Genomic DNA, 12,602 nt, shown 5'->3' on the forward strand with positions numbered 1-12,602 from the left:
GGGAGAAATATCTTGGTGGGTGTGGGTTTCACAGTGCTACTAAGAAAAGTCATTCATGATTGTGACAGTAGAACTGGATCTAGATTTTTTACAACACTTAGTCAAGATAGAAGAAAGGCACAAGTGCTTGATGTGGGAGAGGTAAGAGGGAGCAAGGATGGGCATTTAAGAACTTAGGAGCAGGAGTAGGCCTTTTGGCCACTTGAGCCTGCTGTACTAATGCTGTAAGTCCAATAACTTTTATTGATGTTCTGAGTTTCGAGTCAAAATTGGATATGTTTTTTCACTGAATTGTTTAATTTCTTTTTCCTTGCCATGATCATAGATAAAAATCCGAGACACAGAAGCACATAGAGGGCAACGAGTGAAGCTCTTTGGCTGGGTCCACAGGTTACGTAGACAAGGTTTGTGTTCTACCTTTTGGAATAATTTGCATATTAGTTAAGGAAAGGGTTTAGCAGAATAACAGTTGTTGCATTTGTAAGCACACTCTACACTGTTAACTATAAATGTTGTCACCAAAAGGTGTCTTGAGCCAAGTAGCAACTAATTTTGTTTACTTTTTTATCTGGAATATTTGTACTTGAGCTCCAATCATTTCCACTTTGGCTTTAAAGCTTTATTCATTAAAGTGTAGAATTGAAACTTGGTACCTTTTATTGTGTATGCAGTGGTTGAAATCTTATCTATTGTATGGGGAGCTTGTACACTTCAGATCCAAAAAAAGTACCATTTAACTTTTACTATTTTTCTAAAACATAATATAAGCTGTACACTTCTTAGTTCTCCTCTTTCTGTCAGCTAAAGGTTGGGGGAGATTTTTTTTTCTCCATGATATGCCCTATTGTATGTCATAATGGTGGTTCGGCAAATTAGTATTGCTGGTTTTGATCTGCCATTTAAGAAGCTGAGTAGCACATGATTGCTTGATTTTTTTTTTTCCCCTGCCATTTGGTGGGCATGAGTCTAGTTTTTGCTGAATGCTGGGTCAATCAGAATTCCTGATTAACAGTGTCACAAGAGCACCATCACCACGAGGACTGTAGTGGTTCAGGAAGAAGACCCACCATCACCATCTTTAAGTAATTAGGTGTTGGGTAATAAACATTTTCTTTCCAATGTCACCCACATCCCCAATACTTTTTTACATAGCCCTGAGAATAGTTTAGATCAGAGCTTACCAATTGGAGAATTGTGTGAACCCAGTTTACAGTAGGCTTCAAAAGTAAAAGATTATTCTCTTCCTGTGGTAAGAATTCTGTGTCCTTTACACTTTATTGGTTGCCTGTACTACACACCCCCTTGCAATTAAATGATTGCCCGGATTCAAGACGTCTATGTCTTTGCTTTGAAATAAATTGTTGAGAGATCTGGAAAAATAATTTTCTCTTTATTATCAGAAGTTTCAGGCCTTTTCCTCAGTTCCCAATGGTAACATGTCTAAGATAGGTATCTTATGACATGGGGAGATACTCCATGATGTTGTAGGTTGGAATTCCTCCCAATGTAGTGTGGCAGTGCAATATGTATTTTCAAGGGGTTAGAAGTTTGTTACTATGAGCATGCTGTAATTTGATGGCAAAGAAGACCCAAATGTTTCCCATTTCTGTTTTTTTAATAAAATAAGTTTTTATGCAAACGTACAATTAAATATAAAGTCCCATTTTTTGAAAGTCAAATCAGTAGTCTTATTGTTTTTGCACACTTCATCCTGTGTTTACTCCATTTTTCTGTGGCCTTGCATCTTAACCTGTATACTGGGCCTATAAAACAGAAATTATGGTTATGCCATTGACACGTGTGCTTCCTGTGCAAAAACAATCTATTTCCTTTAGTCAGTGTCAGACAAAATCAATTTTATTTCTATTGTTCCTTTAAACTAAGCAGAACAATAAACAAAATAATTCTTTATTGAAAATATAAATATGTATTTATCTTAACAGGGAAGAACTTGATGTTTGTTGTTTTGCGTGATGGCACAGGATTTCTGCAATGTGTCTTCAGTGATGAGCTGGTAACAAATTTTATTTTCAGTTATTCTTGTACAATTTATTAAATGTTCAATCATTGTTCTTTAAAGTGTGGGAACCCCACTGGTGGCCTAGGTTTTTACTACTGCTGCGTTATGAGTATTTAGCACTGATAGCATTGTTTGCATAATGCAGAATTTTGTTGCGTTGAAATGAATTACAGATTCACTTGAGCAATTCCCATCTCTTTCTCTGTTCACATTCAAGTTCTTAGAACAATCTTAAATTCCTGTTTCAATATATATACCCGATTCTAATATCTTCTCTTTCTCTTCAGTGTCAGTGCTACAATGGACTAGTGTTATCGACAGAGAGCTCCATTGCAGTTTATGGAAGCTTGAAAGTTGTGCCAGAAGGCAAAACGGTAAAGACATTTTCAATAAATAGGAGTGTAAGAATGTGGGAATGTAGAAAGGCAAATTAGCCTACCTTGCTCAACTGGAGCCTACGTCCATTTGTTTCAGGTTTCCTGTAGTACAAAGACTTGCTTCATTTTAGTTGATTCAAAGGATGAACTTCAATAAATTTAGTAACCTTCAAATATTAATGACATATTATGGCAAAGGAAAGCTCCAACATGAAGTGACAAAGTGAGTGAAAGAAAAAATGGACCTCAAAATATTTATGCGTACATTGTCTTAGCTGCAAATTATATAAATATTGCACTTAATGGACCATAATGCAAAAATGCTCCATTTTATATAATGAGTGTTTCACCAGTATGGACTTTTTACAGTGTCCCATTATAGAGGGGTGACACAACAGAACCAAAGGAAAGAGTATTCAAAAGCGCAAAAAATAGTTTTGATCTGCGAGATTGAAGAACAGCAAAGGAAGCCAAAGAATATCAAGAGCTGTAAAGAGGGAAAAAAATCAGAATCACAGAAATGTTAGAGTGCAGAAGGAGGCCATTCGGCCCATTGTGTCTGTGCTGGTTCTCCAAATGAGCAGTTCATTCAGTGTCATTCTACCACCTTCTCCCCATAACTCTGCACATTCTTCCTTTTTAGATAGCTGTCTAACTGCCTTTTAAATTCTTCAATTGAACCTGGCTCCACCATACACTTGATAGTGCAGTTCGACCTTAAATGTAAATTCCACCTGCTGCTAAGGTAGGATTTGAACCCATGTTCTCAGAGCACTAGCACCTCTGGATTACTAGCTCAGTGACCTTGCCACAACACCACCATCTCCCCTTAAAGGAAATAAACTTCTGTGGGATAATAAGATTAACACAGTTATTACAATTAAAAGAGGCAGGGTACTCAAAGATAATGTGGGTCCTTTAAAAATGGATGCAGGTAATATTTCAAATGAAAATAAGGAAATGGCAGACTTGTTGACTAATTTTGTAGACCAACGGAAAGCAGTAGTAGAGGAGCACAATGTAAGTGATATTCAAGGGTAACGGAGAAGAGCAGTGGGAAACCAGGAGATTGGGAAGCCTACAAAGACCAACAGAGGACAACTAAAAAAGAAATAAGGAGGGAGAAGATTAAATATGAGGGTAAACTAGCCAGTAATATAAAAGAAGATTGCAAGAGTTTTTTTTAGATATATAAAGGGTAAGAGAGAGGCAAAAGTGGACACTGGGCCGCTGGAAAATGACGCTGGAGAAGTAGTAGTGGAGAACAAAGAAATGGCGGAGGAACTGAATAGGTACTTTGCGTCAGTCTTCAAAGTGGAAGACACGAGTGATATCCCCAAAGTTCAAGAGATCGGGGGGGGCAGAGGTGAGTATGGTGGCCATTACCAAGGAGAAGGTGCTAGGAAAACTGAAAGGTCTGAAGGTGGATAAATCACCTGGACCTGATGGATTACACCCCAGAGTTCTGAAGGAGATAGCTGAAGAGATAGTGGAGGCGTTAGTGGTGATCTTTCAGGAATCACTGGAGTCAGGGAGGGTCCCAGAGGACTGGAAAATCGCTAATGTAATCCCCCTGTTTAAGAAGAGAGTGAGGTAAAAGACAGGAAATTACAGGCTGATTAGCCTGACCTCGGTCGTTGGTAAGATTTTAGAGTCCATTATTAAGGATGAGATTTCAGAATACTTGGAAGTGCATTGTAAAATCAGGCAAAGTCAGCATGATTTCATCAAGGGGAGGTCATGCCTGACAAATCTGTTAGAATTCTTTGAGGAGGTAATGAGTAAGTTAGACAAAGGAGAGCCAATGGATGTTATCTACTTGGACTTCCAGAAGACCTTTGACAAGGTGCCGCACATGAGGCTGCTCAGTAAGATAAGAGCCCATGGTGTTAGATGCAAGGTACTAGCATGGATAGAAGATTGGCAGTCTGGCAGGAGGCAGAGAGTGGGGTTAAGGGGGTCCTTCTCAGGATGGCGGGTGGTGACTAGTGGAGTTCCGCAGGGGTCAGTGTTGGGACCACAACTTTTCACTTTATACATTAATGATCTAGATGAAGGAACTGAGGGCATCCTGGCTAAGTTTGCAGATGATACAAAGATAGGTGGAGGGACAGGTAGTATTGAGGAGGCATAGAGGCTGCAGAAGGATTTGGACAGGTTAGGAGAATGGGCAAAGAAGTGGCAGATGGAATACAACCTGGGGAAGTGTGAGGTCATGCACTTTGATAGGAAGAATAGAGGCATAGACTATTTTTTAAATGGGGAGAGAATTCAGAAGTCTGGAGTGCAAAGGGACTTGGGAGTCCTAGTCCATGATTCTCTTCAGGTTAACTTGCAGGTTGAGTCGGTAGTTAGGAAGGCAAATGCAATGTTGGCATTTATTTCGAGAGGACTAGAATATAAAAGCAGGGATGTACTGCTGAGGCTTTATAAGGCTCTGGTCAGACCACATTTAGAATATTGTGAGCAATTTTGGGCCCTGTATCTCAGGAAGGATGTTCTGGCCCTGGAGAGGTTCCAGAGGAGGTTCACGAGAATGATCCCAGGAATGAAAGGCTTAACATATGAGGAACGTTTGAGGACTCTGGGTCTATACTCGATGGAGTTTAGAAAGATATGGGGGGATCTGATTGAAACTTACAAAATATTGAAAGGCCTGGATAGAGTGGACGTGGGGAAGATGTTTCCATTAGTAGGAGAGACTAGGACCCGAGGGCACAGCCTCAGAGTAAAGGGAAGACCTTTTAGAACAGAGATGAGGAGAAACTTCTTTAGCCAGAGAGTGTTGAATCTATGGAATTCATTGCCACAGAAGGCTGTGGAGGCCAGGTCATTGAGTGTATTTAAGACCGAGATAGATAGGTTCTTGATTGGTAAGGGGATCAAAGGTTACGGGGAGAAGGTGGGAGAATGGGGTTGAGAAACTTATCAGCCATGATTGAATGGCGGAGCAGACTCGATGGACCAAATGGCCTAATTTCTGCTCCTATGTCTTATGGTCTTACTAAAGTTAATGGGAGCAAAAAAAAAACTTGGACAAAATGATGGCTGTAAAGACTGATAAATTCCTTGGAACTAGTCTGGCAGCTCCACCACAGGGCTGTTAGTTGGGGAATTCCAAGATTTTGAGCCAACAACTATGAGGAATGGCAAAATATTTCCAAGTCAAGATGGTCTGCGACTTGGAGGGGAATTTGTAGTTGGTGGTGTTCCCATATTTCTGCCCTTGACCATCCAGGTGGTAGGGATTGTGGGTTTGGGAAGTGTTGTCAAAGAAGCCATGCTGGATCCTTGCAATATATATTGTACTTGTTATTCAATGCAGTTGCGTTGTGTCGGTGATGCAGAGGATTGAAAGTTTGAGGTGGATGAGGTGCTTATCAGCAGTCTGCTTCATCCTGAATGGTGTGAGCTTCTTGGTTGGTGGTGGGATCACCTGGCTCTGTCTGTTCCATGCTACTTTTGCTTTTGACAATGCACGTAATCCTGTGTTGCCTTGACTGGTTGGCACCTCATGTTTCAGTACACCTGGTGCTGCTCGTGGCATGCTCTGCTACACTCTTCATTGAACCAGGGTTGAACCAGCCTGGTTTGATGGTAATAGTAGAATGAAGGATTTGCCTGGCAATGGGATTATGAATTGTGGTTGAATACAACTCTGTTGCTACTGTGCATATTGGAGCTAATTGTTTGGCTGAGAAATGGAGAATTTTAGATAGTCAGTATTTAGTACTTTTACCCCATTTGATGTGTATGATTTCACTTGTCTTTTCCAGGCTCCCGGAGGGCATGAATTGATTTGTGATTACTGGGAACTGATCGGTTTGGCTCCAGCAGGGGGTGCAGATAATTTGCTTAATGAAGAATCTGATGTAGATGTGCAACTGAACAACCGTCACATGATGCTCAGAGGAGAGAGCTTGTCCAAAATCTTCAAAGTGCGCTCTGCTGTGGTGCAGTGCTTTAGGGACCACTACTTTGACAATAGCTACTTTGAAGTACGCTTTTTTTTGTTTCTTCCATGCTTTGTTTGTAATAGTCTAAAGGGTGTAAAATTGAATGTAATCATATTGAATTAAGACACAAATATCTTTGGTGTCACTTTTATGGGGTTCAAAACTTTACTGTGGAAAAACTCCATGAAAAGTGACTATTGAAAGCAGGTCATAGTGTGATTTACTCCTCAAGTACGATATTTTAGAGTAAGTTGAGGTTTTTGTTTGTTGCGTTAATACAATCATTAAGCAGAAAGGATTATTATGTGATCACAAATTATTTAATTCTGGTAATCCAATTACTACCAATTGTTTTGAGTGTTAATTTGAGAAAATAGATAGACTTGAAAATTTATATATTGGCCTAAGTTTTTTTTTGTCTCATTTTGCTTTCCCTTCTTTCTACTGTATACTGTCCCCTTAACTGAGATAGGTAGATGCTACTCGATAGGAAAATTATCAGTTGATAAGTGGGAACTGTCTCGCATCTGTTAAGTTTTTCTCCAAGTAACTCAGTTTGTGGATTTACTCACATTTCACATCCCTTTGTAACATGCACTTTTCTGACTTGTGATCAGAGTTTTAGCTACTATGACCAATATAAACAGTCACAGTGAGCTAACATGTGGAGGACGGTGATGTTTATTTTACCCCATGTACTAATGATTTTGTGAACTTCATAATTGCAGGTCACACCACCTACCCTGGTCCAGACACAGGTTGAGGGAGGTTCTACACTATTTAAATTGAATTATTTTGGTGAAGAGGCCTTCCTGACGCAGTCTTCTCAACTGTATTTGGAGACTTGTATCCCTGCACTTGGAGATGTTTTCTGTATTGCTCAGTCCTACCGTGCTGAACAATCTCGGACACGCAGACACCTTGCAGAGTTAGTACTGTTTCTTCTCTATGTACATTAGCAAGCTAACAGGGACCAACCCTGATTCTCATCTAGAGACTGTGGGATGTAAAACCCAGTAAAGTGATGCAAGTATAATTTATGTAAAGATGGAGCCAGGAACTGAAACTAGTGGCATTTCTGACTGGTGTGTAACATGGGTGAATTACAAAAACTTTATAAACCTTTCTACCACTGTTCTGCACACTTAGAATATTGTCTTACCTAAATGTGAAAATTATTTCACCACAAATCAACGTTATCTATGTAACAATTTGCCCTGTAAGAGATTGACTTTGAATCCTTTATGATTAGACCATAGTAGGTCACTAACAATGTTAATTCATTTTTCAAGTCTATTTATTGCACAAAGTAGTTGCCTGTTGTGGTAAGTGGGTCACTTTGAATTGTTTGCCTAAACCATGCATTTAAAATCATGTAAAGTTAACATGCGGGGAGAAATAAGAATGTCATGAGAATAATATGATTGGTATCCAACAATAATACTTATAAAAAGTGAGCATTCATTTATTTGATTCCAGGCTATGTCATCGAACACATTGCTTAGTGTTTGAAGATGCAACATTAAAATTGGAGGTTTCCCAAGTGCAGAGCCTGACTAATGCCTGAGTCTTTGGGGATGTGCATGCAGTCTTAAAACATGCCAAATCTCACTTGCTTGTTCAGCTTTTCTTAATCTAAGTGAGCACGTTTTTGTGATATCTCATTTTGGCCTTAGGCCAAACATGGATACGAGTCATATAACAGCCCATGAGCTTGAGGTTTAATTCGGTCGAGTCTGGCAGCAAGGAGCACTAGTAAAATTGAAGTTAATGACGTTTGAAGGACATTGCTGCAGGTAATCCTCAGGGCTAGAGATCAAAGTCCAACAGTCTCTCTGTTGTGGTATCTCAGGCAACGATCCTTCCCCAGATCAGTTCGTAATAGCCAGAACATTGCCCAGCTAACCAAACATATATTCACTGGATAGACACTTTAACAGTTGGGAGAACTAGAAATATAGGAGAATTGAATCAATTTTGTTTTGTTAAAATTTCTAGATACTCTCATGTTGAGGCAGAATGTCCATTCATTACTTTCAATGAACTTCTCAACCGCTTGGAAGACCTTGTCTGTGATGTGGCTGAACGCATCCTGAAGTCACCTTATGGGGATCTTGTGCGTGAATTGAACCCAGTAAGTAAACGTTTGTTATATTTTGTGTTGCTAGTACCCTGTATTACAGGGAGCTTTATACTGACATCTGTATAGAAGTAGTAAGCTTTCAAAAAAAAAGTGCATATTAACTTAAAACAATCAGTTTTGAAAAATTATGTTTAAAGCTTCATGTGTTTAGAAAATAATTTAGATGAACTGAAATGATATTCAGTTCATCGTGAAATTCTGTTCTTTTAATCCTTTTCTTTATGTTAATTTTTTTTAAATTAGGATTTCAAGCCTCCTCAACGCCCTTTCAAAAGAATGAACTACACAGATGCCATCATTTGGCTGAAAGAACATAATATTAAGAAAGATGATGGCACTTTCTACGAATTTGGAGAAGTAATTTTTTTTTCTCCAGTTTGATCATTTTTCTACTGCGAGTGGGCAAATGTTTCACAGGGTAGAGATGTTTAGACAATAACTCATTGAAATGCTGTCATACATGTTTTGGAATCCTTATCCAAGAACTGTTGTTGAACTTGAGTTATGAATTTAGTAGCTTCTGCTTGAAATTGCATTCTTATTTAATTTTTCATAATGACACATTTTAATATAGAAAATTTGTGTTTAAAATTTGACTTTACTGAATGGCTCACAAATAGTGTATAATAGTGTAAATAGCTGATAAGATTTTTCATCTAGGTGCTGAATTCAATACATTCCTCTACATTGCTGCTGTAAGCATTTCTTTTGCAAATTGAGTACTCAGGTTTGTAACTTATTAGATTATAATCAACCAAAGATGGAACAAACAGGAATTCAGGATGCAGCATATTGGTGTCTTTTGAGGCCATTAACCTTTACACTCCTGAACTAATGCTTTTGTTACAATTTTATTCCACGCAATGAAAAGTGCAGGAGTGCATGCCAGGAGCAGCGCCAGGCATACCAAAAAATGAGGCGTCAACCTGGTGAGGCTATAACACAGGATTACTTGCGTGCCAAACAGCATAAGCAGCAAGTGATAGACAGGGCTAAGCGATCCCACAACCAACGGATCAGATCTTAGCTCTGCAGTCTTGCCACATCCCGTCGTGGATGGTGGTGAACAATTAAATAATTCACTAGAGGAGGAGGCTCCACAAATATCCCCATCCTCAATGATGGAGGAACCCAGCACACCAGTGCAAAAGATCAGGCTGAAGCAGTTCCAACAATCTTCAGCCAGAAGTGCCGAGTGGATGATCCATCTCTGTCTCCTCCGGAGGTCCCTAGCATCACTGATGCCAGTCTTCAACCAATTCGACTCACCCCATGTGATATCAAGAAACAGTTGAAGGCACTGGATACTTCAAAGGCTATGGGCCCTGACAATATTCCAGCAATAGTACTGAAGGCTTGTGCTCCAGAACTTGCCACACCCCTAGCCAAGCTGTTCCAGTACAGCTACAATACTGGCATCTACCTGGCTATGTGGAAAATTGCCCAGGTATGTCCTATACATAAAAAGCAGGATAAATCCAACCTGGCCAATTACTGCCCCATCAGTCTGCTCTCCATCATCAGTAAAATAATGGAAGGGTCATCAACAGTGCTATCAAGCAGCACTTGCTTAGCAATAACCTGCTTACTGATGCCCAGTTTAGGTTCTGCCAGGGCCACTCAGCTCCTGACCTCATTACAGCCTTGGTTCAAACATGGACAAAAGAGCTAAAACTCCTGAGGTGAGCTGAGCGTGACTGCCCTTGACATCAAGGCAGCATGTGACCAAGTGTGGCATCAAGGAGCCCTAGCTAAACTGGAGTCAATTGGAATCGCGGTGGAAACCTCTCCGCTGGTTGGAACCATACCAAGCACAACGGAAGATGGTTGTGATTGTTGGAAGTCAGTCATCTCAGCTCCAGGATATTATTGCAGGAGTTTCTCAGGGTAGTGTCCTAGGCCGAACCATCTTCAGCTGCTTCATCAATGACCTTCCTTCTATCATAAGGTCAGATGTGGGAATGTTCACTGATGATTGCACAATGTTCAGCACCATTCTCAACTCCTTAGATACTGAAGCAGTCCTTGTCCAAATGCAGCAAGACCTGGACAATATCCAGGCTTGGGCTGACAAGTGGCAAGTAACATTCACACCACCCAAGTGTCAGGCAATGACCATCTCCAACAAGAGAGAATCCAACCATTGCCCCTTGATGTTCAATGGCATTACCATCACTGAATCACCCACTATCAACATCCCGGGGGTTACCATTGACCAGAAAGTGAACTGGACTGGCCATATAAATACTGTGGCTACAAGAGCAGGTCGGAAGCTAGGAATCATGCGATGAGTAATTCACCTCCTGACTCCCCAAAGCCTGTCCACCATCTACAAGGCCCAAGTCAGGAGTGTGATTGAATATTCTCCACTTGCCTGGATAAGTGCAGTTCCCACAAAACTCAAGAAGCTTGACACCATCCAGGACAAAGCAACCTGCTTGATTGGCACCACATCCACAAACATTCACTCCCATCACCACTGACGCACAGTAGCAGCAGTGTGTACCATCTACAAGATGCACTACTGGAATTCATCAAGGCTCCTTAGACAGCACCTTCCAAACCCATGACCACTACCACCTAGAAGGACAAGGGCAGCAGATAGATGGGAGCACCACCACCTGGAAGTTTCCCTCCAAGTCATTCACCATCGTGACTTGGAAATATATCGCCGTTCCTTCACTGTCGTTGGGTCAAAATCCTGGAACTCCCTCCCTAACAGCACTGTGGGTGTATCTGCACCACATGGACTGCAGCAGTTCAAGAAGGCAGCTCACCACCACCACCTCAAGGGCAACTAGGAATGGGCAATAAATGTTAGCCTAGCCAGTGAAGCCCACATGCCGTGAAGGAATAAAAAAATATATAAAACCTGGTAATTTGAGAGCTAGCACAAGGAAATGACCATGCAAGCAACTGGATTGTTGTTTAAAAACCCACTTGGTTCACCAATGTCCTTCAGGGAAGAGAACCTGCCACCTCCATTCAACCTATGTTACTGCATTGTGTGATTGACTCTGGCAAAAGGCAGTAAATACTTCCCAGTCAGTGTGCCCCACATCTTAATATGAAATTGTTTTTAAAAGTACACGGTCTATAGATGGATGGAGCTCTTTTTTTATTTCAAAATTTGTCCTTAAGTTGAGTAGATCACAGCAATTGTACCAATCTCGCAGATTCTAAACAAAAATACCTGGAAAAACTCAGCAGGTCTGACAGCAGCTGCGGAGAGGAACACATTTAACGTTTCGAGTCCGTATGACTCTTCAACAGAACTAAGGAAAAATAGAAAAGAGGTGAAATATAAGCTGGTTTAAGCTGGTGGGACAGGTAGAGCTGGATAGAGGGCCAGTGATAGGTGGGGATAACCAAAAGATGTCATAGACAAAAGGACAAAGAGGTGTTGAAACTGGTGATATTATCTAAGGAATGTGATAATAAAGGTACAGATAGCCCTATGGGGTGGGGGGAAGGGATCGAAATAGGCTAAAAGGCAGAGATAAAACAATGGATGGAAATACATTTAAAAATAATGGAAATAGGTGGGAAAAGAAAAATCTATATAAATTATTGGAAAAAAGGGGGATCAGAAAGGAGGTGGGGATGGAGGAGAGAGTTCATGATCTAAAATTGTTGAACTCAATAGGAAATTTAGTCTACTGCATTCGCTGCTCCCAATGCGGTTTCCTCTACATTGGAGAGACCAAACGCAGACTGAGTGACCGCTTTGCGGAACACCTTCGGTCTGTCCGCAAGCATGACCCAGACCTCCCTGTCGCTTGCCATTTCAACACTGCTCCCTGCTCTCATGCCCACATGTCCGTCCTTGGCCTGCTGCATTGTTCTAGTGAAGCTCAACGCAAACTGGAGGAACAGCACCTCACCTTCCGACTACACTTCCGGACTGAATATTGAGGAACACATTTAACGTTTCGAGTCCGTATGACTCTTCAACAGAACTAAGGAAAAATAGAACAGAGGTGAAATATAAGCTGGTTTAAGATGGGGTGGGACAGGTAGAGCTGGATAGAGGGCCAGTGATAGGTGGAGATAACCAAAAGATGTCATAGACAAAGGGACAAAGAGGTGTTGAAGCTGGTGATATT

General features: G+C 40.8%; 1 protein-coding gene across 1 annotated transcript in view; it reads left to right on the forward strand.

Annotated features, from left to right (window-relative positions):
* nars1 (asparaginyl-tRNA synthetase 1) overlaps window positions 1–12,602 on the forward strand; it is a 36,692-nt gene that overhangs the window by 14,766 nt on the left and 9,324 nt on the right. The window contains exons 6-12 of the mRNA XM_078552067.1: window positions 326–404; window positions 1,944–2,014; window positions 2,308–2,394; window positions 6,174–6,395; window positions 7,082–7,281; window positions 8,352–8,487; window positions 8,740–8,853. Of these exons, the coding sequence (XP_078408193.1) occupies window positions 326–404; window positions 1,944–2,014; window positions 2,308–2,394; window positions 6,174–6,395; window positions 7,082–7,281; window positions 8,352–8,487; window positions 8,740–8,853 (909 nt within the window). The remainder of the gene's footprint in view (window positions 1–325; window positions 405–1,943; window positions 2,015–2,307; window positions 2,395–6,173; window positions 6,396–7,081; window positions 7,282–8,351; window positions 8,488–8,739; window positions 8,854–12,602) is intronic.

The sequence above is a fragment of the Cetorhinus maximus genome, chromosome 1 (genome assembly GCF_964194155.1).
Source record: "Cetorhinus maximus chromosome 1, sCetMax3.hap1.1, whole genome shotgun sequence".
In the NCBI taxonomy this organism is placed as follows: Eukaryota; Metazoa; Chordata; class Chondrichthyes; order Lamniformes; family Cetorhinidae; genus Cetorhinus; species Cetorhinus maximus.